Here is a 26393-nt window from a genome sequence, read left to right as displayed (position 1 = left end):
AGAATGTGTCCATACTGCCCTGTGAGTCCTCATGGGGCCTGCAGGTAGAGCTCCCAAGGGGATGGGCTTCATTAGGTTTTTAGGGTCCCATGTGTATTTTGGAAATGTGTCCTAATGAAAAAATCACAGGAAAAGATAATATTTCCACAGTTTTTCCACATGTAGAAAAAATATTTTTCAAAATGACATTAAGATCTTTCAGATGTTAAACATGAAACTGAGAAAAGAGGATTGACATGCTTATTCATTAAAAAGCTCAAACTGGTCATAAAGTCAAGTCACTTTAAGCAACCGGACTCTGCACAAATCCGTGTGTGCATGTGTGTAAGTGTGCACAGACTAAGGGATGCTAAGGGCTTTTTATAATGCCTAATTTATAGCTAAGGGCTATAAAATCCATAAGGATAAATTGTTATGTTATAGACTGGTGAAACCAGGTTTGATAACTGCTGATTGTATGTCTAGTCTGTATTGTATAGTCTAGTCTGCAGTAAGACCAACCTCCATAATCTCCCCTTGCCATCAACAAGATCTGAGTACGCTTAACTCAAAGTCACATGCTCTCAAAACTGAGCCAGAGTAAACTATGGAAATCTTGGGTAATAAAGCTTTCTGGATTTTTGCTGTTTTTCACATGTCCAGTTGAGAGGCGCAGTTGTAGGCCCTACCAGTGCAACATGTGAGTGTGATGCCCTGTGCTTGTGTATGTTCCTCCCAGCTTTGGTGGAAGAGTACAGAGTGACGGTGAAGGAGAGCCACTGCATTTTGGAGGACCTGGAACCAGATCGCTGCTACAGTGTGTGGGTCATGGCTGTGAATGGCACAGGCTGTAGCTTACCCAGTGAAAAAGCCATTTTTAAAACAGGTATGTACATAATTTGATGTTTGGTTATTATTTGTGTGTTTGATTATTATAAGCTTGGAGTCCTTAGACCAATTCTAGCCCACAGTGTTGCTGAAACAGAAGAAACTGCTTCATTTAGCCCAGCTGGCAGATAACAGGTCGTTTCCCTTTTTGCCAAAAGATAGCAGCATAATTGCTCCTGGGAGGAAACTTGAAGGCATTCAGATCTGAAGATGTTTCCAGTCTGGGGCCTTGTGACCAGAGCAATGGGGCAGCACATGATGAATTTTTCTTTTGTGTGTGCTGCAGTGCTCCAGGGAAGCTCTGGGCAAGGGACCTGGCTTCTCCCTGCTGCTGCCGCTTCTTCTATGGATAATGGAGGCAACAGCTGCATTTTTTGCCTCTCTGCCATCCTCCCAAATACATCTACATTGCATTAATGTAAACTATTAACTTTTGAAAGGAAGGCCTGTGTTACCGAGGTTACATGCTGTGTCTAGCTCAGTGGGACACAAATAGCGGGTGTGGCTGAGAGGCTTTGCTGCTGTTTAAGTGCTGTAAATTAAGATGAGTAATTGGACGACTGTTGTTCATGAGCTTCGTTTGGCTGCTTAATTTTTCTAAGCTTTAATTTCTTTAATAATTTGTATTGACAAAACTATTGCTTCTTGAATTATGAGCAAGATGAAGCATCTTGTGTCTAAGGCCCTCTTGCTAGACCGTTTTTTTAGTGCTACAGGATAAAATCAATCATTCTGTTCTTGTAGTCACAAAATACAGACAAGGATATTTAATGATTTTGTAATGAAATAACTCTGTACAACAGTGACTGTGTTGCTGAAATCACTTGGCAGCAACCACAGCTTCAAGCCTTTTGCTTAATCCACTAGAATTCAAATTTGTTGGTAATTTTTGATATTCAATATCCTGATCATATTTTTAGCAAATATTATTTTCCAGGGAATTGAAAGCACAAGTTAAAATTTTATGGCCTCAACAAAGTGATTGTGAGCATGGTGCAGAATTCCTGTGAAATGGTCAAATAATAATGAGTTATTACTAGCTAATAAATCATAATTTTAAAAGGAGTTCTCACTTATCCTGAGCTGTTCTTTTTAAGAACTCTGCCTTCTGTCATCAGGCTCACCTTTCTTTTTCCCAAAACCAAAGCCTTCTGAAGAAGTGCATACCCTTGAGTCTTTGATGCCTTCCTTTGGCCTGTTTCTTTAAGGAAAAAAATAAACTAGATGAAATAAGGGCTCACTAAACACCTTCTCTCAGGCTCCTCTGGAGTGGACTTGCAGGGACACTGCTGAGCACTGGCTGATGCACAGCTGCTGCATCCCCTTAACATCCAAGGTGGAAAAATGGACAGCCGTAATGGAAATGAGTTCTTCAGTGTGAGCCTGGCGAATTTGATACAGAGTGAGAATACTTTGCTTGTTCAAGTAGCCCAATGAACACAGAAGAAAGAATTTAGAGTTTATTTTTAGTAATTTAGATTACAATTTGGCACCTACAAGAAAATGATTTGCTGGTACATGCAGTTTATGGGAACATACACATAAAGAGTGGATCAAATCTTTGCCTCTTCCAGATGCTGGAAGTCCCCACAAGGTTTCTCTATTGAAATAGTTCCCATGGAGGTGGCAGTGGGCCTGGGGGAGTGTGAGGAATGCAGGTGGGTGCTGTTGTGGAATCCCATCCCCTCAGCACCTCCTGTCTCCTGCTCCTCCATCTCCCAAACTCACAGCTCGTCCTCCCCTACCCTGGCAAACACACAGTTTCCAAGCAGTGTTTTCTGTGAGGGGATTATGCTGAAGGCAGCAAGTATCCCTCTACCTCACCTCCTCCCTGTCCATCTCAGACTGATCTACAGATGAACACTCTTTGCAATCCTAAAGACATGAGAAAGAATGCACCTTTTTCTGTTGTTCAAAACCTGCGTGATCCTCACCCTGTATCTGAGGGACAGAATAAATTTTTACCCATTTTGGCTCTTTGCCTCTTGTAAGGTCACTTTTATGAGTGCTGGAATATTACAAAGAAATCAGACATATACTCATAACTGCAGTTAATTTGTTAAAAAAACCTCAGAAACACAGTGACATTTTTTTTCCAGTATGCACACACCATCTACTCTTTAAACAGAAAATTTCAAATAGAATAAAAAAAGTCTTGATGTCTTGTGACCTGCTGTTTACACATACATAAATGTGGGTATGTGTGCCTGTTGCTGAGAGCAGGTATTAGGGGATTTGGCTATTAAATTTTCATTCTTTAGGAACAGATGCATTTAAAAACAGACAATAATCAAATATGTCAGAAGAGAATTAAGGGATTATTGCTAAGGCAGCTACACAGATGTGTTATCAGATGAGAATCTATCCCACAGATTCATTATTCTGCTGAATACCTAGATTAGCTGTTCCTGTAGAAAACATCAAGTACATCTTAACCCGAACTGCTAACCTCCTGATTTTCACTAAACCAGGAAACCAATATGTACTTATGGGTAGTTTCCTTTCTTCTAATACCAAATTATTTCTCTTATAAAAAAGAATGCATCTGGAATGCTTGTTGCAGTTCTACAAGATTATCTCATCCTTAAATTGTCTAATTTCTACTTTTGTCCTCGGCATCTTATTTGGAACTTGTTGTCTTTAAAAGCAAAATAACTTTCCATGACCTTTCTTTAATATCCTTTATTTTAAGGGTGGGTATTAAGACTGTTTATAAGGGTTTCAAGAACAGGTTGTAAGGTTCATTTATATTGCAGTTCCCTGGAAAGGGAAAGAGCAAGTGAATATGACTGATCCATTTTCAGCCTACGATGTCAGATGTGCAATTTCACACAATAGCTTTTGACTATTTGTGTTCAGTACACTATTTTACATTCCATTTTCTTTATTGCAGTTGGGCCTGTAGTTCTTAAACTGAGGCTCTAAAAAAGATAAATTACAGGACCAAATTTTAGCATTGCAAAAATAAACAGGACATAATTAAGCAGAAAATCAGCATCTCCCTGTCAGTTTTGCAGCAGCACAATTGTTTCTGATGCAGTTGATTAAAGGAATGCTGAGGACAGGATTGGAGTGATGCAGGGAGAGCTGTGGGCAGTACAGCCTTGGTGCTCAGCTCCTTGAAGACTGGCAGAAATGAGGAAAATATGCATGAGGAAAGGCATGAACATCTACGTGAATGTTCTAAGGATGTGCACAAATGCACAAATATTCACAGTGACTTTCTCAGCATGGGGTTTTTTCACCATAATGTAGTCCTCTGCTATTGAAACACAAACAAGCAAAAGATCACTGCTGGATGGGCGATAAGTATCCCATGGGTTTTTGTGGAGGTGACTCTTCCCTAGCAAGCATCCCCCTCCAGCCACCAGCACCCTTCTTGCAGTCCAGCTAACATGTCCCTGTGTTCCCAGCACCTGCTGTCCCCACCATCAAGGCCGAGGACTGCACAGTGTGTTGGGACGTGGCCACCGTCCGCTGGTGTGCCGGCTCGGCATCGGCGGAGTCCTTCACCGTGGAGTACTGCCGACAGCACTCGCTGGAAGGAGAGGGTCTCAGGTCAGTGCTCAGTTGGATTAGGCAACCGCTAATGAGCATCATCCAGACTGCGGGGAATTATGCAAGAGGTTAATCTGCCTTCAGTCTTGCAAGGAAGAAATCTGTTTCTGCATGCTGAGGAACTTACAAGACAGACACTAATCCATGAGATGATGCTGAGAAATTAAAATACTTCCTTTTTATTCTGCTTAACCAGGCAACCATTTACTTTGGGTCCAAAACCCTGGAGACATGTCACTGTCTGGATTCAGCCAGCAACTACAGGGCTATGCTGGCCAGGGAAGCAATTGCTGCCCCACAGCTGCTCTGATTCTGGGCAGCACAGGAAGGCCAGCAGAGCTCCAGGATGGAGTGGGATGGGAGAGCCTGGCCCAGTGACTCTCTGCTTTGTGGTGGATGAGATAGGAGCTGTTTTGGGGCATGGTGAGGGTGGTATGGGTGTCCCAGTAATACTGGTGACCCATTTGTTCTGCCTGGATGTGTGAGAAGATCCATCCCAAAACACAGCTGAGCTCAGTGATGCCTAACTGTGCAAGGCATACCATGGGCATCAAAGAGCAACCCAAAGAGCAGCTTTCAAATGTGGGGTAGTGTCTGCTTAAGCCAGATCCTCTCTGGTTTCCCCTATGCTAAGTCTGTGCTGCATAAAGACATGGCTGAGGAGGGATGTGGGCAACACTGAGCCATGAAACTGTGCACTGTGTTGAAATGCAGAGATTATTATGTGGTGTGCTGTATTTCCTTGAGGGTTCGGGTTTTTTGTTTATTTGTTTTTAAAAACAATGACACAAATATTCCAGGAAAATACAGTTGCAAAAGTCTGAGAAGCTTTGGGAGGTGGAGGAGTGACTTGCCATACAGGACCCTGTGGAAGAGCCTCAGTTCAGCTGAGTTTGTCTTCTTCATCTCAAGGGGAGCCAGATCAGGGTCTTCTGCCAGGGGCTAGTTCACATGGGCTTCAGGAGTTGTGGCAGAGGGAAGAGCTCCACCCTCTGCCATCAAAATTAGTTAAGTGGACTAAAGGCTCACAGGTTTCTAGTAGACAAGTACGACAGTGGAATTGTGCATGCCTTGCTCCTTACAAAGGCAGGCTAAAAATTGAAATGAAAAACTTCTGTGGGGCTGGGAGACCTTTTTTTCGTGCAGTATTGGTATGCCGCATTAAGGCATTCAAGGAGAGGTCTTGCCCAGCTCTCCCACCTCTTGGAGGGCAGCCATGACCTGCTCTGTTTCGTACATATTCATAAGGCCATCATGTCAGCCTGCCAAAGTTGCTGGTCAGGGATAATGTAGCTGCTCTCAAAACCTGTGCTGTGTGTTCACCCTCGAGTTTCCTTGCTGTTAACTGGAATTGCCTCTTTTTATCTAAACTGAACCAGAAAGTGTGCTGGTTTCTGTAATCTCTGAGCGAGGTGTCAATGACACCAAGCAGTTTGCTGTCGTGGTGGTAACAGTGGCAAAAAGCTGCCAGAACTGACCCATTCCATTTCTCAGTGACCTCATGCAAAATCTAAAATGTTCATAATTATACTGAGTCACTTTTGACTTTTTGGCCTCCCCGTGGGCAGAAGCTGGCCTTTGACTGTGACAAGTGTGAAAATTCCCACAGGACAAAATAATACATTTTCTCAGATGGCTATAGTTCAAATTTCTGTATTTGTAGAAGGGCTCTCACCTCTTTTTACAGTGTCAAAGACCATATTTTACCACTTATTTTCCCTCAAATCACTGTCCCTCTTTCCTTTTCCAAACGCAACTCCCCAAGATTAACCTGCAAAGCTTCTCTAATGGCACAAGATATTTCAATGATGGAGACATATTTTTATTAGGATTTCTATTTAATTTTTTGCATAAAGCCAAGGAAAAAAGAGCCCACTTGTAGATGGAGCATACTGCCTGTATTGCTCCCATCCAAGCGATTCAAGGTGCAAGCTGGGAGTATTCATCAATACCTTATGTAGCTGATGTAATGAGAAGCTGCCTTCTGGAAGTACTTGTAGGGAGCTTTGAGTTCCTACATCAAGTATCTATGTCAGGTGGAATAAAACTGTGTCTTTATGCATATCTAGCATTTGGGCCTGGAAATGCTGCAGTTTCTTGTGGCTGCTTTCCTTGAAAGCTTGGAGTTTGTCCTTCACAGGTTTCCTGAGCATCAGCCATCTTGGGAACCAGCTGAATGCAGAGCCATTTGACAGACAGCCGGTGCTTGTGGCTGCCCTGTAGTGGAGCAATATCTCAGGCCCTGGGTAGGAGTTGAAACACATTTCTCAGCAGCTCTAACAAGTTCATACAGCTGCTGCTGTGTGCATAGCATAAAAGCAGAGTTTGGAGAAGAACATCCTAGGGAAGTCCTGGAGATAGCAGCATGGTCCCATCCCATGAGGCAGCTTTTACAGATGTCATTCCAGGAGTTCACCAAGGTGAGGGACGCTGCCAAGGAAACAGGCAGGGAGAAATGCCCCATCAAACAGCTGGAAACAAGTGTGGAGACCCTGGTCTGCATTGGCCCCATGTAGCCATCACAGGATGGTTTAAGTTGGAAGGGAACTTTGGAGGTCACCTGGTCCAACACCCCTGCTCAAGCAGGGCCACCTAGAGCCAGTTGCCCAGGTGGCTTTTGAACGTCTTCAAGGAGAGGTTCGTGTACCAGTCTTGGAGAAGTCTCAGCTCCCCAGAGAGAGAATTTGAAGCACATCTGAAAATAAATCCTCATTAAATGTGTCCTGCTAAATACCATTAAAAAAAAATTATGTTTTCCCCTTTGGGTTCACCCTTCTTGCCAGCTTGCCACCCATAGAACATGCTTTCATATAAAAGCATTTCACATCTTCTTTAACAATGACTCCCTGGCCTGCTGCTGTGGTTTTAAAACTCCTTCTGGGCTGATTCTTTTTCCAGAATCTCTGTGAGACTTTGAATTGTTTCTTTCAGTTTCCAGAGCTCTGCTATTTTCTCACCGTTCAGCCTCCTTGAGTTGAAAAGTCAATGGAGCTGTGGGTGGAAGATGGAAAACTGCAAGAAATGTAGTCCAGGGATTAGGTGTGTGGGCTGTTCAGATGGAAACCGTGTATCACATCATGAGCGATCTGTAAGACTCAGGGAGGTAGAAATTAATACAGTATGCAGCGAGTTCGTAAAAGTGGAAGTGATTGAGTGTCATCCTCTCCGCCAATGCAAGACGGGCACTGCTGCTGACCAAAATGTTGTCTACTTACAGAGCAGGTCTTATGCTGGAAAAGAGCAAGCTTCCCTCCTGTCGCGTTTTCCACATGACTGTCCTGTCAGCTCAGGAAAAAAGGCGTGGAAAATAGGGAATCTTCCTCCCTGCTGGCTGAGCTGTCTTGCTGTATCAGATAGCAAGGAGGACCATTGCAGGTGGTGCTTCGGTGATCTAACCCAAAACCAGCCAGAGCTGGGACAGAGTAGAGAAAAGGAAGCGTGCAGCACATGTGGGAGCAAACTCAGAGCTATTTGTTCTTCGTTATTAGCATCAAAAGCTTTTTTTCCCACTCATGGTGCATACTTTCCGTGTGCTTTTACACTTATCTTGAGAGGCTTCCATTCTTTCGGCTCTGACTCCTCATCGGTGTTACCAGAACAGGTCTGGAGGTGCTGTTTCAGTGGGATCTTGGAGGTGGAAATGACAATTATGGCATAGAGGGTGTTCTGAATCACTGCAAGGCATATCATTTGCTGGGTTCATGCAATATTTAAAAAATATCCTCTACATGTTATTTCCTTGAAATAAATGAGCATGCTTTTGGGAGAAACATGCACCAAAACACAGCATCATATTTCTCTAAAACCATGAAAATCACAAATTTAACAGAGAGCTGTTACTATAAATTTCTTGGCAATCTAAAGATGAAGATACATGTAACTCGTTTCTGTTCTGCTTTGAACAGCATGTACCTGAAATTTAGAGTCTGAATTCTGAGACTTAGAAATCATTCTTAAAAAGAGAGGGATTAAGAGGAGATATTTAAATATTTAACTTCAAATGTTTCTTGAATTTCTATGCACTGAATTTTGTATCACGATACCAAGACATTATGGGGACAGTTCAAATATTATAATATTTAGGCTGAAGGCCAGTATGCCTCATGCTTTGATAACAGCATTATTACATCTCTAATCATCTATAAAGTGGGCAGGTATACTTAAAGTACAAAATAGCTGACATCAAAAATGTTGTAGGTGGGCTTCTCTTTCTTTTATGACCAACTGAAACGAGGTATACTATCACACTCGGATTTAGACATGCAACAAAAATCTGATTTGGAGAACTTAAGGTTTGAAAGAGACTCAAGTCTGAACTTTGATGTTTGACTCTATTCTGCAATTGGCTGGACCCAAAATCTTCTTTGAATATCTGGGATCTGAGAACAAGACTCCAGAATATGAATATTCTGGGTCTACTCAGTACACCAGAATGTACCTGTCCACTTGGGTTTAGAAATTATTTTGTAGTTTATTAAATCATCATCAGTTAAATAGCACATAACAAAAAATAAGATCTCATTTCTTTGGAAGGATACTGACCTATGTGGCATTTTCCAGAAGACAGAAGAAGGAGACATATAGAGGGCTTTACTGTGTGTAAGGAATGTTAATCTACATGTTGCCACCAACAACTTCCCAAGAATATCTTAGTATGTCCCCTCTTCATCTCACTTGCAACTATTTGCTCAGAACTTCTTCCTGATGCTCTGTGCTTTATATTCACATCCAGGATGTTGGGATGGTATTTTTGAGGAACAGATTGGGTGAAACTTGCCTGGGAAGCATGGACAAATTCCTTCAAAGCTCAGGTGTCCACTTCTTTTCCCCTGCCTCTACTTCCATCCCAGTTTTCCTTTGTCCAGCTTCTTTTATATATGCCTGCTTGCTTAGTTCCCATCGTCTAATTTTCTTCAGCTCATTTTTTTTTTCCTCTTTTCCCCTGTACTCAGATGAGTCTCTTTCTTCTTTCAAGTTGAAAGATCTCAGGTTCTCATCAGGTTGCAACTCTCTCCTGAACTTTTCATTAAGAACCAACCAGCCTGCCAAACTCCCAGTGCCTTGTTGAAGTACTCTCGTGGTCAGGGCTTTGTTTAGTCACGGGGACGAAGCAAACTGTGAGATTGCTACCATGTTTGGGCCACCCGCTTCTGTTTACCGCATCAGCTCCAGCACTAATGTAACACATTCCCCAAAGGCGTGAGGCACTGCGCTAATCAGTTAGGAACCCCAAACTCTCTGAAATGCTTTCAAATTGAAAAAATGGATCACAGGAGCTCCCAGTGCTTTTTCTCAATGCTTTAAATCACTTTTAATGACAGCTGTCAGTACAAAATATCTGTTACAGACTAATAAGGATGATGTAACAGTCTTTCCCCAGGACAGCATCCTCCTAGACACAGAGCTCTATGTGGCATTAGGAGGAATTTGATGTGTGTAAGGCTGTGGGATTTTACCTTTACATGATAAATGAAGCAGAGGAACGCATGTGAAAAATCCTGGTGGATAACCACTGATTATTCCTCAGATTGTACTGCTCTCTGGTGGGACCTATGTGGAAAAACAGTCCCTACAAATGAGTAATAGCGATCTGATCTGACTGCTGATTTGGTTGCCTTACCTTCTCTGGGGTCAGTAATTAGTGCTGGAAAAGGTAAATTGTTTAATCTGGCTTCCCACAGAGACATTACCTGCAGGAAGGAGACCATCCTGGGCTCCACTTTCAAACCTGAGGTGGAAGGGAGAGTGCCTTGCACTGTCTCCAAAGGCACGTCTCCTGTTTCTGAATTTAAATACTTGCCTTGAAGATTCCTATAGGAATTTCTGGGAGGAAATTATCTATTTCCTACAGGTAAACAGTACTCACCTGCAGGCACACAATGCAGAGGGTATATACTATCTGGCTTTGCCTCATCATCATATGAGGCAAAAATGAGGAAAATCAGGATCTGGAGTATGAGAATGTGTTAAGCCAATCTTTTGTACTCCTGACAACATTGAAAATAAAATTGGCATCTTTCTAGCCACCCAGAGTACTTTCACTGGCACTTCAAAGTACCTGCGAAGCAGATTGAGTGGGTGCTGCCTCTCGCTTTCCGGCAGCGTGTCAAGACATCAGCGGTTGAGGAAGTGAGGGCTGGAACTTTTGAGGCACTACAAAGGGGAGGCTTAGTCAAAGCAGCTCAATGTGCAAAGGCAGTGCCCTGCTGCTGCTTCTTGCCAAATCAACCTCTTAGAGTGCACGGCACAGCAAGGGAGACAGAGCCAAGACTTTGTTGATGAACAATTTGTGAGCAAGGAGCTCCTAACAAGAGCTGCATGGTTTCTGTGTGGTCTCAGATAAGGATAGCTGTACTTTTGGATCTGGGTCATGTGCCCAACAAGAAGTGCATTCTCTCTGATGCAACTGAATTAATTAAAAGTGGCTTTGTTTGTTTGTTTTCTTCAGAAGCTTGTTCATTTTGTAAATCAGACTTTACACAGGAGACAGATGAGAATTTCATTCTATGCTCCTGGCATCTTGTGTGATGACTTCTGCTGCAAAATGAACCTAAAGTGAGCATTACACCAAATGACTGCACTGAGTGGGAAGGTGGTACAAGAACAAAGGGCTGAAAATTTGTCAGATGAAGTGAGGAGAATCACTCAAGTAAAATGATGAAGCTTCTATAAAACCCAGTTGTTTGTGAAAACAGTGATTGCCTTTCCGGTTTGGAGTTTCTCTATAATGCCTGTTGTTTTAGTAGTCAACAATACTGCTAGGTGGGTTAGTTGTCTGCATTAATTAGTCTTTCCTGGTTTGGATATCTGCATACTTATTCATCTACAAAAATCTTCAAAATTTGCAGATCTTTTGCTGGTATAAAGAGACCTGAACTGAAAGTATCCCTGGAGCCCAATGTGAACTATTTCTTCTACTTGAGGGCTGTCAGCCCCTTTGGGACAAGTGAACAAAGTGAAGCAGCTCTCATCTCAACTAAAGGTAGATAACAGTTTTCTCGTGTCAAAATAATTGGATAGAGGGATAAAGCAGCCAAAGGTGGCAGTTTCCTCAGGAAATCATACCTGAGCTTTCTGATATTGGAAGGAGCAAGTTATTGAGGTAAATTGGACCGTATTTTACCTGTTAAAAATTAGTGAAAACAGGGACTACTTCACTTGAAGTTTGTGTATTTATGTCAATGTAAAACTGATGTATCCTCAGAAGCAAAAAAGTTTAATTCTGTCAGAGATATGAAATGATTAAACATTCTTCAGAGATCTCATTTTGCTTGAGTTTAGCAGAGCACATTCTGATAAAAGATGCCATGACCTTAAAAAGTCCCCTCACAATTAAAACCGTATGGACTTTGGGTTTCAAGGACAAGGAAGCATGCAGACCAAATTTAAGATGCAATGGATGATTTAAGCATTAAAGTTTCCAGATAAATTATGTTAAATCATGTATGGTTCTTCCAAATCAGCCTAAAATTTCAAATTTGCTGTTTTGAAAAAGCAATTGATTGAAAAATATTGAACCTTCTTAAATACTGAAGACTTCTTTATCACCTAGCTACTGCTGTCCCACTTGGGCACAGCTTGGAAGACTCCTTGCATTTGTGTCCAGTTTTCTGTCACTCCTACCTGTCAGCAGACCCAAACCTGTCCAGCTAAGACAGCAGTAATTGTTGCTTAATGTATATGATTAATCTCATGTTAAAGCTACCAGCCTCTGAGAACTGGTGTTTCTTTGTCATGAATTGTACCAGGAACTCGATTTTGCCTGCTGAGCGACACAGCCCATCCCGCTTTGCAAATCTCCTGCAATGCAACCGTGATCCACCTTCCTGAGAAAGCCAAATTCACTGAGTGAGTAGCAGCATGATGAGCATGACCACCCTACAGGGTTCAGGATGGCTCTTCACTCTTATTTTTGCCTATAGGTGGCTTTCACATGGTGCTAACTAATTTTGTGGAGGAACTGAACTCTTTCAGTCTTGCAACCCCTGGACTTTATGTGACTGACCCTCTTTTCAAGCACTGCAGTATCTCAATAAAGCCAGCAGCTGCATTGGTGTAGGTGCTGGGAAGTGTTCAGTGTCACACCAAGGAACCACCAGAAAGTCAAAGTGGGACCTACTGGGACTGTTGTGTTTGTCTCAGCCCATGTTCACTGCTTAATCTTTCAGAGCACTTCAGTCTCAAAGCAATTTTTTGCTGTCCTAAACCAGCCAGATTTGTGGGCTTATTTTTTAATATATTGTGGCTACAAGTAATCCATCTTCCATACTTTGCTCCTCTACTGAGGGCATTATCGGTGATGTTTTCCAAAGCATCTGTGGCTTTGGAGAACTAGGAAGTACTCCTCGGATATGTTTAGAACAGTTGTACCAGGCTAGCTTCATCCATTGCAAACATGATTTTTTTTTTGACATATTGATATCAGTCCCACCACAAGCACAGGTCCACTTGCATAAGATGTGCCATACTTACAAAGCTTCTTAAAAGGTAACGAGGCGTTACTGTTTTAAGCACCTTTTTTTACTGTTATAGCTGAATGCACACAATATGTTTGTCACTGTGACTACTTAAAACAGCAATACTTTCTAGTTTGAACAACCTTCTAAATTTGAGGCCTGTTTTTTTTCCAACAAATTCACCTTTTCCACCTTTAGATAGCTTAATGTAATTTTGGATAAAGTAGCATGGTTTTCACCCTTTAAGATGAGTCCGCCTCAGTGCAAAGATGAAATGATTGTCAGTGACAACATTCAAAGCTTTGATAAAACCCTGCAGTTAGAAGAATAGAGTGCATTCCGTTAGTAATTTCAGATGCTGCTGCATGACAAGACTGTAAGAAATACCACAATCTGGTTGGCCTACCACCATACCATGTTTACTGTACATCTCTTCCACAACACAAACAGGTTTCCTTCAGTCCTGGGTGAGCTGCTGCCTGCTCGGGGACGCCATTACTGGGAAATCATTGTCTCTGCCTGCAGAAGCTACAGGATTGGAATTTGCTACGAGACAATATCACAGAGCAATGTCCTGGGGCTGAGTGATACCTCCTGGTGCATGCGGTGCTGTCCTACACAAACCGGGTAATGCTGAGTCAGTCTAGTTACTTGTCCTTCACATACATAAAGCCGGTCAGCTTCAACAGTCACCTGAGCTGAAAGGATCTGTCTGTTTTGTTTCTGTAAATGTGAATAATAAGAAAACTACAAAGGAGCTTTAGACCTCTTCTTAATAAAAAAAAAAAGTCTTATAAAGCACCTTAAAAATAAAACTAATCTCGAACAGACAAGTTTACTGCCCTTTACCTGTCCAGTGAATAAAACGTAGAAAACTAACTTGCCACTGCTTTGTGATTCCAGGATCATATCCTGAACTGCTTCACAAAATCCCAGCAAGCATATTTATTTCCATAAATTCAGTCTTTTTAGAACTGATTTCCATCTGCAGGAGATGTCACGCCGCCATAGGGAATGCCTTCTCCTTCACAGTGACAGGCACCCACCTGCCGCGGTGGCAGGGCTGAAGGGTGCCTGGGTAGACTTCAGCAGGCCAGTGCCGGGCTGCTTGGAGGTTTGTAACCCTGCTGACGGTGTAAAGGTGGTCTTGATCTAAACAAGTGTGAAATCATATAGATGCAAAGGTTTTTGACAAACAGAGCTCATGCTTAAAGCCCCACAAAGGCATGTATTAAGAAAGATGTACATGAATATGATTACAGCAAGTCTGATTTTATTCTGAGTCCAAAGATGCCAGGTGGAAGGGCTCACTAGCATGCCAGGCAGGGCTTTGAAGTGATGCCACCTTCATTTCACTTACGTACTGAGCAAAATGCTGTTGCCACATGACACGCTCCTGTATGCGGCCACCTGTTAATAGGCGGTAATCGAGCCCTAGGTTATTTCTGGTAAATTGCCATGAGGAGGCTCACTCTATTCTGGTTTCCATTTTCCAACAGCTTTCTTTACAGATTTCTCCACACTGGTGTAATGGGCGATGTCTGTGTGACAGAACAGCTGGCCAGGATTGGCATCCTCTTGGATTACAGCACCGACAGACTGTTGTTCTTCAATGCAGAGAGAGGACTGGTGCTGTTCACCATCCAGCATAAGTTCACTGATGCTGCTCACCCGGCTTTTGTCCTGGAGAAGGCTGGGATGCTCACCCTGCGCACGGGGATGGAGCTGCCAGAGTTTGTGAAACACAGCTAATGCTCTGCTTCACACTACCATGAAAACTGACAGCTACAGCTCAGGGGACAGGGAGGGGAGGAGGGGTGGCAGGGAGGGATGTCTAGTCTTCAGTGATGACTGCTACACACACAGCTCACCCCACATCATCGGTAATTGTAATTAGTGCTCAGCCACATAATCACCCTGAGCCTGAAGAGAAAAATTGACTACTTCAGATGGAGTATGCACCTAATGATATACACAGCAGTACTTTTGAGGGGATAAAGAAGTTTTGTTAGATATGAACATTAAAAGGGGATAAATGTACTTTCCTTGTGAAAATAAACATAGTGCTAGCTGTCTTTTTAAAGTTGATGATGAGCTTGTGTATGAAATAAATGCACTTCTCACTGCAATACATGGAAGCTATAATTTCATCATTTGCCAGATCACTCACACAAAGCCAGAATCCAAAATGAGGTGTTTGAAAAATGTACAAAAATTTCAACAACTGAAACATTCTGCAGGTTAATATATTTTGTGTTCTTGGTTTCCAACTCTTTTCTTTAAATGTGAAAATTAAGAAAACTTGGAAACTTAGAAATCTGCAGTTTTGCAAAATAAGTGAATCCCGGACTAGTCTTCATTCCAGTTATGTAAAGTTTGAGGGTGCAACACCTACCTAATCTAATCTCAGCAGACTAGCAGACAGCTACCTGACTGTGTCAGAAAATATCTGTGCCTGTGCCTACTCATGAAACACATATATGAGCAAACTTGATAGTAATGGCAGAAATCTTCTCCTATGTGTTTCATGCTCAGTTTGTTGTGTAAGGGGTTCTGATGGTGAAGGGAATGTTGCCAGCCAGGACTGTAAAGAATAAGTCAAATTGCCAGTGACCTTCTTGTGGATCATCCTGTTTCCATCACTGCTTTTTACCTTTGCACTTACAGATTTGATGCTCCTTAATTTCAGGCTTGTGAACATTTTCCTGAGTCTGCCCTGCTCTCTCCTGTTATCTACACTAGCACCAGCACCACAGCAGTGAGGTGCAGTGTTTCAAGGCTATCAAAACAGGCAGGCTAAAACTGCCTGATGTCAGCAGAGGAAAAGGATGCCAATTTTCCCCGTTGGCTTTTTCAAACCATTTTTCTGAGCACTTCACACGTCGGTGGTACAGCTGTCTTCTCGCCTGCCCCAAGGGCTGAACACTCGAATGTCAGTGGTGCCGAACTCCAGTGAATGCTGGGGGGAAATTAATATTCAGGCAGGCAGGCAATGCTTTTCATGCTGTGCCTGCTCTGGAGATTTCTGCCGCGGGGGACTGCGCTGCCAGACTAATTTCTGAGCTCAGCTGAAGAGCTGTACTCCCCTAAGCAAAGCAGATATCAGGAGTCTAACGGAGAGGGTTCGCCTGTGAAGAGAGGACTTAAATGAGTTACGTGGAAGCTTCTGATATATGCTTAGAGGAGGTGCCTACTGTTGCTGTTTTATTTCTGCTTTACCACCACCAAGGCATGTACTTGCTGCTTTAGCCTGCTGCATGCCTAGTGTCCCAGTGGAGCTGCACTCCACACTGTCACGGCAGGCTTGGGTAGGATGGTTGAGGTGAGATAAACAAGATCCTGTGACCATTTATTTTAAGCAAGAGCTCCTTTTGGCATTTCAATTAAAGAGTGCCAGTTCTGAGTCCCTGCCAGGGAATCTGGGGAATGAAAAAGCAAGATTGGCTCAAGCAAGGGTTTTGTAGAGGTGTGCAGGATTTTGAGAAAAAGGTCCAGGATTAACTGGGAAAGAAAGACAGAGAGGGTATTGAGGATTAGTGTTATGATGAAAGCTGAGGAGGAGGAGGCAGAAGGCAGGCTGGAAACTCACACAGAGTGGACAACGATAAACCAGGAGGCAGGTCAGTGGTGTTGGCAGGGTACATTCCCCAGTCTCCCAATGCTCCCATTAGAGCTTTGGCTGTCCACAGACAGTAGGCCTTTGAACTAGACCTGAAAAATCACAGCTTTGGGGCAATATTACCCATGTTCTCCTTGCTCTGGTCCCTGCTGTCCAAGCATGGGATTACATCAGGGACACCAACACGATGTATTGCCAAGCTGACAGCCAGTGAGAAGGAGGGCAAAATTATATGAAATTATTTGGATGGCTTTTTCAGTGATGGCAAGAACCAATTGCTGTGTCAAAAGTAACTGCATATTAATAAATAGCAGTTATAACATGAAAAGCCAAGGCTTCATCTATTGCTATGCATTATTACTCAGGTACTACTGTAACATTTGAACTTGGCAAAATGTATTTGAACCACGTCATTCTTAGAAATATTTGGTTCAGTTTGAAAAATGGTCTGACTGCTTTCTTACCAATTTTTGTGTAAGGTTCAGCTTTTAGATTGGGCAGTATCATAAAGTGCATTTACTGTTTATGTGAGAGCTGCATACATTATTTGAAATTGAAAATGTCACTCAAAGAATCTAAATAGTACTGATTTGAATGTCTAAATCTGGTCTGCATTAAGCTATGCCAGATGAAGAAATGCCTAGAGAGAGTATCTTGTTTGGAGAGATGGAACAAAGTGCACACTAACTAAAAAACAACATGCACGAATTAAGAATGAGTATTGGGAGAAAATTCATATTAGTGAGGAAAGCAGGTCCTGAAAGCCACAATTAAACTGCTAGGACTTATTATACATGGTGCAAACTGTCACAGAATCACAGAATGTTAGGGATTGGAAGGGACCTCAAAAGATCAAGATCAGAAACACCCAGATGAGGCTACACTGGAATGTGTCCAGGCGGGTTTTGAATGTCTCCGGAGAAGGAGACTCCACAACCTCCCTGGGCCGCCTGTTCCAGTGTCTGTCACCCATACTGTGAAGATGTTTCTTCTCATATTTAAGTGGAACCTCTTGTGTTCCAGTTTGAACCCATTAACCCTTGTCTTACCATTGGTTGTCACCGAGAAGAGCCTAGCTCCATCCTCATGACACTCACCCTTTACATGTTGATAAACATTAATGAGGTCACCCCTCAGTCTTCTCTTCTCCAAGCTAAAGAGACCCAGCTCCCTCAGCCTTTCCTCATAAGGGAGATGCTCCACTCCCTTCATCATCTTTGTTGCCCTGCACTGGACTCTCTCCAGCAGTTCCCTGTCCTTCTGGAACTGAGGGGCCCAGAACTGGACACAATATTCCAGGTGTGGTCTCACCAGGGCAGAGGAGAGGGGAAGGAGAACCTCTCTCGACCTACTGACCACTCCCCTTCTAATACAGCCCAGGATGCCATTGGCCTTCCTGGCCACAAGGGCACAGTGCTGGCTCATGGTCATCCTGCTGTTCACCAGGACCCCCAGGTCCCTTTCCCCTGCACTGCTCTCTAACAGGTAGTTCCCCAACTTACACTGGAACCTGGGGTTGTTCCTCCCCACGTGCAAGACTCTGCACTTGCCCTTGTTACACTTCATTAAATTTTTCCCTGCCCAACTCTCCAGCCTGTCCAGGTCTCTGGATGGCAGCACAGCCTTCTGGCGTGTCAGCCACTCCTCCCAGCTTGTTGTCATCAGCAAATTTGTTTATAGTACACTCTATTCCCTCATCCAAGTCATTGATTAATATATTGAATAATACTGACCCCAGTACTGACTCTGGAGGCACTCCACTAGATACAGTCCACTAGATAAAGTCCCACCCTTGGAAAGCCTAGAAATACCTCTGCTGTGATCTTTTACTTGCGTGTCGGGCACAAAATGACACCAAGTTCAGGAATTCACTTTCCAAAAGGTAACTGTCCACAGATGCTCCAATGTACAGTGCAGTTCAAATGACCTTGCTTTCAGAGGAATTGAGACTTTGAGGCTTGTCACATCCATTTTTTTGTCTGGCCATCGTAGTTCTTAACAATATAGTAGAAGAGAAACACAAAAACCTCCCAGTCACTCTATTTTTTTTTTTTTGTGTGCGTGATGAGTTTAGCATTTAAAAATGCCTTAAAAATGGTGTGACTTAATTTTCAGCAAGGATTGTTAGTAACTAAGACTTTGTGCAAGTGCTAACAGCGTTTTGTGGCATGTGTACATAGTAGGATCATCATTCCATGCTTAATATTACACAGAAATAGATTTTAAGATTTACACAAAGAACTGTAAAAGAATTCACTAGATTTTGGGTTTATTTTCATCCCAAAAGTACAAAAGCTGATGCCTAACACTGTAAATACGTTTCATTTAAAGGAACGATTTCTTTTCACTTCAGTAGGTTTTAGATTAGACTCGTAAACCCTTGTGCACTGGGATGAGAATATAGGCCTGGCTGTAAGAAGAGAAACATTAATTTCTACTGTCAAAATAGTGCTGAACTGGAATATTGCTAGTATCAGTAGTATTGATCCACAAACCTCACATAGATCTTTCTGCTCCAGAGAGAGTTTGATGCTTCCATGCAGCATCAGGGAGAGGAACTTGGCAAACCACAGTACATGCGTGCAACCACAACATTGCTCTTGCCCTAACTCTTTTTAAAAGGGAAATGTCACTGAAATTTAACTTATTGTACTGAAAATGGTCTAGTGATGCCTTATATTAGAAATGGATTAAAAATCTCTCCCTCCCCAGTACTGTTATGGAACTTAACTACATGTTACCACTAAACATGTTGCAAGACATAGACCCAGTATGGCACAGTAGCAATAAACTGTTGCTAAATCCACAGTACTGTGATATTGTCCATGATACATGTGAAATATGACTTCTATTAGCACTATGAGGTTTTGAATAGGTCTGTAAAGATGGATTTACAAATAAAATGAAATTAATGATATTTTTGAGTCAACCTCATTTCAGGATAATGAATAGCACCTCTGCCATTTTGAGGTATAATTGGATTTGAAAAATCACATTCTGTGGTGGAATTGTGGTTACATTACAGTCATTTTGTTGATGGATTCAGAAGCTTGGTATGCTGAGGTGGTCATGCAGCCAACAAGGAAGTGCGAGCATCTCTTCCACTTCCAGCTACATGATGTGCAAGGGGGATTGAATTAGAAAACTACCTTCATTTTCCATGTTGAGTTTGTCCAATTTTATACCGTAGTGGAAGGTAGCACTTGTTGACCAGAAACCACTCTACAGACCAGTTCCTACAGGAGCACAACCTGGAAAGAAATGGAGCAGATGTCGATCCCAGACCTGCAAAGATTTTGTCAACAGTTAAAAAATACACCATTTCAAGTGCAGTTCCACTGTGGAAAATACCTGTGCAGAAACAAAACCTTCCTTTTCAGGACTTGTATTACAGAGACACTGTATTTCTAAATCATATTCTTCCCAAGCCTGTAAAAACAGAGGTACAAGCAGAGATGGAAGCCACTCATAGCTTGTCATACACTATGAATGCAGTATTCAGCGAAATTTAAACCTGCCAGACTGTTACCATGCTGCTGAGGAGGGATGGATGAAGAGCTGGACCCCAGCCACAGCAGGAGACAACTGGCTTCTACAAGCAGGCAACAAGCCAGTGTGGCTTCTAACACTGGGGCTGGCAAAAGGACGCCTTTCTCTGAGCATCCCTTTATATAGCTCAGCCTCCTGAGGTTGTAAAATTCTCTCTCACACCAATTAGTGAGCCTGGCTCTGAAGACGCACCACATATGTAGTGCCACAACTCTTATTCTCATATTCTCCATAAAAACTACATTTTGAGGTAAAATTAAGAGATTAGTAACAAGTACAAATTAATCCTAAATACTTTGTAGTAAGGGAGGGAGCTTTACATGCTACTCTGACACATCTGTTGCTGTTGGTGCCCTACACTGTCTACCGTTATCATTCTTTTTACCCGTGAAGGTGGGGTTTTGGCTGAAATATATTAAAAAATATTATGTGCAAGATGTGCAACTGGCAGTGTAAATAACTATTACATGACTGCTAGTGCTCAGGAAGTAATCTGTATCAGTATTAGCCTACCAAGTGAGGATTTTCCTTTCAAAGCAAAGAATGTGTGTTGAGATAAGTAAAGAGATTTCTGTGATTCAGTCCCAGCAGAACTACACAGGAACACAAATTAATAGCCTGCCCAGGTACAGAAAGAGCATTGCTCTCTAGAGTATAAAGCAGATTATGGAAGTTAAACAGGGGCATTTATTGGTGGTTAAATACAAATGACTAACTAACTCACTGACTAACTTGCTAAATAAATAAATAAATAAATGAAAGAAAGCTCATTGTGTCACTGAGTCCCGAATTAAAAATTGCATTTTGTTTGCTAAAGGTCATATACTTCTCTTACATGCTTCTCCAACAGGAATTGATGCTATGTTCTGTGATTGCAATGTGACAAGATTCAGCTTTGCTGCATGGCACTGCAGTTATTGTTGTACACATTCAGTAAGTTCAGTGGAGCTTGAATAGGCTGGTCTTACTGATTACGTATGACTCATTTGGCAATTAAAGAGCAATAAATCACACAATTCCTTGAAGTGTGGAATCCCCAGGGCATTTACATATCCATGGTGGAAAAATGCCATCAGCTTTCTTCCAGTTGTTTTTCCATGGCTGCTGGACCCTGGAAATCCCTGTGGAAGGAGCATGGCAGTTAGAGTGCATCTGAACAATTCTTCTGCTGCAAGAAATGTTCATGCTGGAAGGGCTTACTTTGGGCCTTAATCATGCCTGATGTACATCTTCTGCTTGAGTTAACAAGATAAAGGTAGGTAGGCAGGTCGTATTCTGTTTATCAGGGGAAAACTAAACAAAACAAAAGGTTCCTCTTCCCCATTACAGTGTAAGGAAGCACATAGTGTTCTGCTACTGAAAGCATACTTTCCAACTGCTTTGTAGTGCATTGCTCATCTTCAAAAAAAAAAGCAGGATCTCTGCTAACAGCAAAATGAGTTACAAGAAATCCAAAACAGTTATATAGAGCTCTGTCTTTATCACCCCTTTTGAAATCGTTGCACAGAATCACAGAATGTTAGGGATTGGAGGGGACCTCAAAAGATCATCTAGTCCAATCCCCCTGCCAGAGAAGGAACACTTAGATGAGGCTACACAGGAATGTGTCCAGGTGCATTTTGAATATCTCAAGAGCAGGAGACTCCACAACACCCCTGGGCAGCCTGTTCCGGTGTCTGTCACCCTCACTGAGAAGTTGTTTTCTCTCATATTTAAGTGGAACCTCTTGTGCTCCAGTTTGAACCCATTAACCCTTGTCCTACCATTGGTTGTCACCAAGAAGAGCCTGGCTCCATCCTTGTGACACTCACCCTTTACATATTTATAAACATTAATGAGGTCACCCTCAGTCTCCTCTTCTCCAAGCTAAAGAGACCCAGCTCCTTCAGCCTTTCTTCATAAGGGAGAGGCTCCACTCCCTTCATCATCTTTGTTGCCCTGCACTGGACTCTCTCCAGCAGTTCCCTGTCTTTCTGGAACTGAGGGGCCCAGAACTGGACACAATATTCCAGGTGTGGTCTCACCAGGGCAGAGTAGAGGGGCAGGAGAACCTCTCTCAACCTACTAACCATCCCCCTTCTAACACACCCCAGGTTACCATTGACCTTCCTGGCCACAAGGGCACAGTGCTTGCTCATGGTCATCCTGCTGTTCACCAGGACCCCCAGATCCCTTTCCCCTACACTCCTCTCTAACAGGTCGTTCCGCAACTTACACTGGAACCTGGGGTTGTTCCTGCCCAGATGCAAGACTCTACCCTTGCCCTTGTTATATTTCATTAATTTTTTCTCTGCCCAACTCGCCAGCCTGTCCAGGTCTCTGGATGGCAGCACAGCCTCTGGCGTGTCAGCCACTCCTCCCAGCTTGGTGTCATCAGCAAACTTGCTGATAGTACACTCTATTCCTTCTTGGATGATCTTAAGTGGGTTTGAGTTTTCTAAGCTTAAGCCAGTTATCTGCCTTGTGTTTTAAGTTGGTACACACCGTCTGTGCATATACAGTCTTGAAACTGCAAAGCAGCTCTATCATCTGCAGTGCAGTTGTCCTGGAGCACACTGAAGATTGTGAAGGAATGGGTTAAAGGAAAAGACATTGTGGCTGTAACCCTCAAAAGGATAACAACAAATCTATGACCAGCACCACCCATGTGTAGACAGCAAGACATTAGCATAGCAAAGCGAAAACTTGGAGACGTTATAGAGTTGTAACGCAAGGAGGCTGTGAAAGAAGGCTTTTCCTGCACAAAGAACCTGTAACAGACATGTAACAGCACATCTGACTTCTCTTTTTAATGTGCAGTTAATTAGACTATATGAACCCAGTGGACTGCATATATACACGCTGGAAAAGCAAATGTAATATCAGACTTGTGGCACTGAAATGAATCTGGAGTGATGGCTCCCATGCTGCAGCTTGACATAGCCTGGTTCCTTGGATACCCCGCGCAGCTGAGAGCTGTGGAACAGCCATCCGTGTTGCATTGCCTGCTTCAGCTGAGGCTTCTAGCTTCTAGACAAAGGAGAATAAAACTGCAGAATCGAGGCTGACAGTGAGAGGAAAGACAGGTGCTGCCAGCAGGGCCAGCTTCCTCAGGACTGCCATCAAGGGAGCCTCTGAAAAGGACCATGATGCTGAACTGCAGTTGCACTTTCTTAGCCCTACACACATGCATCAGAGCAAACTGTTAAATCCCTCCTCTCAGCCTCTGGCTTCTACACTTCGGGGAACAAAAAACCAAGAACGACAGAATAGCAAGTTTCAAACCAGGTTGCAGAAAGAGCGTAGAATGTGCTGGCATGTGAAACATCTTCTCCACAAAGCAACAACTGCTTGCTGCAGTCGAAAATGGTAGCTAAGTGTGACGTGTGCTTGATTTGCATCAATTTCACAGCTACGTGTCTCTTGCTGTAGTTCTGGAAGAGTGTAATTTTTCTTCTATAAGTCTCACTGAAATTAGCACAGTCCAGCTTTGACAAATAGGCAAGCTTTTTTTTTTTATGAGACTGCTTCCTAAGGAAATTCTTGAGTTGCTGTGTGCAACTAGCACCCTGTAATCTCTTCTATGACCTTCTGCATTCTCTCCAAGGTGGGGAAGGTGCTTGTGCCACTCATACAGGCCAGCTCTGCTGTGACACAAGAGTCTATGTTATATCGTCTCTCCTGAATGATGCTCGCTTGGCTAACAAGGACTGTTTGGTCAGCTCACTAGTGTGTTAAGCATACAGTCACCCAATATCCTGTTCAGTCCTACCTGCCTTTCATGGATTAGCCAGTACACGACTGCTTTTTATTTTTAAAATATTTGTACTCCACATGTAGTGTCCTTGCACCCACCAAAACTCACATCTACAAACAGTAATATCTACAAGTAAGCAAACGAGCAGCCATAGCAAGTTTCACATTTTCTCTCTCATTTCTCCTGCAGCCTGTAGTGACAGCACTGATCTCTAGTTTAGCAAGTGTCTAATTCAGTGACTGCTGCAGTGTGAGAAGCGCTCTCACTTTCTCCTACTTCATTGTACAGAGTCAAAGTATGCATGTGTGGGAGTATGTCACACAAATATGGCTTCACAAGAAGGACTGACAAATTTTTAAAATATTGCTTTCTCTGATCTCACTACTGGAATGACCCTGGTGTCCCTGATAAGTATTTGGACAGTTTTATGCCACCACACCAGTTCTTGTAACTGAGATTGGGAGGAGAACAAGAGTATTTAATTTTCAGAAAAAGGGCTGTGTGGAACTTCCAGGGAAAACAGCAGAAGGCAGGGTAATGTTTCTGATGTGCACACAATTCCACGTTACTCGGTAACACAAATTAAGTGGGTCTACATCTTTCATTATATACACTGCTTTGGAAAACAGTGTCATTTCCTCTTGAATCCGAGAGACCTACCAGTCTAAGAGCTACAACACCAAAATCACAGAATGAGTGGGCTTGGAAGTGACCTCTGGAGATTATCTCGTCCAACATCTTTGCTTAAGCAGGGCCAGCTACAGCTGGTTGCCCAGGACAGTGTCCAAGTGGCTTTTAAAGATCTCCAAGGATAGAGATTCCATCAGTTCTCTGAGCAATCTGTATCATTGCTCCACCATACTTAAGGTGAAAAAGTGTTTCCTGATGTTTCCTGCCTCCCAGCCATGAAAGTGTTTGGGGCTGGAGGACCTGTGCTGCTGTTGTAGAGAAGTGTCAAAAGGCTCAGAGGGCTAGGGCCGGAGGATGACAGCAGCCATTTGGGTGCAGAGGTGCTGACAGGAGGGCGCAGCAGGGACAGGGCTGTCAGCATGGCCTCTGTTCATGGCACCCAGCTTCACAGGTCTTCTGGAGAGGTGGCTGAGCGGGTGGTCAAGAGACTTCAGATAGCTCTGCCCCAGTGACCGGAAGGGGGATGTGGGAAGGCTAGATGGCACGCCTTGCAGTGCCTTGCAGTGGCTTGTGCTTTGGGTTTTGAAAGAAAGATGCCCTGAAAAGCTTCTGGATCATTACTGGATTTCTATGAAGACAATCAGCCAGGCTCTCAGTGCCAGCAGGTTGTTGCAGACGATGGGCCCACCAGCCAGGCTAGCCGGGCACTCCCCTGCAGTTGGTCAGGTGCAGGTGTTGGAGGACCCTGGAGCTGCATCACCCCACTCCCCTCAATTCCTGCCCACAGGCACCTTCTCCCAGTGATGAGCTCGTTGTCGTTTTGCCTTGGACATGGGTGGCAGGATCACTACGAGGACCTGCTGCGCACCCTCTGCCCAGCCATGGTCCTCTGCTGGTGGGCGGACAAGCTAGACACATTCTTGCAGTGGTCCTCATCTGCCCTCACCCCGTGCAGGACATGGCTGAAGGGTAGAGCAGACAGGCAGCTCTGTGAACCCATTGCCAGGGGCAGCTGAAGGAGAAGGTGTGGAGGCAGGCACCAGCTTAGGCTGCGCTGTCCAGGCAGAAGGGGCAAGAGCCATCTGCTGCTGCCTCCCACCACCCTAGCCGCTGCAGCTGGCTTGTGCTGGCCATCTCACCACCATCCTGCAGAGCCTCCCCAGCATGCAAGTCCATGTCCTGCCAAGAGACAAATTCAAAGCGCCTGAGCTTTGCTGGTGCCAGGAGTGGAACAGCAAAGAAAGCCCCAGGAAGTGGTGGGAGAGGGGAGGTGAGTGGCTCATGAAGGGTCTCCTTTTGGGCTGAAGAGTGTTAGCAGCAGAAGCAGCCCCATGGGACAACATTCCCTAACCCGCTTGGCTTCCCTCAGAGACACTGCCCCCTGTCCAAGACCTCCTGCTCCCTCTGCCCTGCTCAGGTACCTGAAGGACATGGTCACAGAAGGCAGAGGAACTGGTGGTGCCCATAGCCCCAGCACAGCAGCCATGTGGGATGCATAGCACCCCCATCCACTGAGGTTCTGCACAAAGGCAGCACTCCAGGTGGAGGTCCACAGTCCTAGTAGATCACCAGGACCCCCAGGGCCTTCTCTGTATACCTGCTTTCCAGTCAGTTAATCCTCAGTGTATATGGCTGCTTGTTCCTCCCCAGGCATGGGACTTTGAACCTCCCCTTGTTGAACTTGATGATGTTCCTTTCACCTCATTTCTCCATTCTCTCAGTGTCCCTCTGGGTGTCAGCCTGATCTCTAGCATATCAGCTGCTCCTCCCAGTTTTATGTCACTAGCAAGCTTGCTGAAGGTACATTCTGCCTCATCATCCAGCTTATTAATACAAATGTTGAACAATATTGGGCCCAGTACTGAGCCCGGGGGTACGCTGCTAGTTGCCATCTTCCAACTAGACTTCGTACCATTGATAATCATGCTGAATCCACCTCCCCAAGCTCTCAACAAAAGTCTCCTCTTTAACCCCTTGA

At 43.7% G+C, this 26393-nt stretch overlaps 1 protein-coding gene across 1 annotated transcript in view; it reads left to right on the top strand.

The window, feature by feature from the left end:
* The window catches only part of CMYA5 (cardiomyopathy associated 5), a gene marked incomplete at both ends in the record, with an annotated part of 46633 nt that extends 32000 nt beyond the window's left edge, over positions 1-14633 (top strand). Inside the window, 6 exons of the mRNA XM_080362895.1 lie at positions 719-865; positions 4281-4425; positions 11274-11407; positions 12174-12273; positions 13332-13508; positions 14381-14633. Of these exons, the coding sequence (XP_080219021.1) occupies positions 719-865; positions 4281-4425; positions 11274-11407; positions 12174-12273; positions 13332-13508; positions 14381-14633 (956 nt within the window). The remainder of the gene's footprint in view (positions 1-718; positions 866-4280; positions 4426-11273; positions 11408-12173; positions 12274-13331; positions 13509-14380) is intronic.
* Between the last annotated feature and the right edge of the window lie 11760 nt (positions 14634-26393).

Source organism: Nesoenas mayeri, assembly GCF_963082525.1.
Source record: "Nesoenas mayeri genome assembly, chromosome: Z".
Taxonomy (NCBI): Eukaryota; Metazoa; Chordata; class Aves; order Columbiformes; family Columbidae; genus Nesoenas; species Nesoenas mayeri.
Note: the sequence above shows the minus strand (reverse complement) of the source record. Positions and strands in the feature narration are given on the sequence as shown.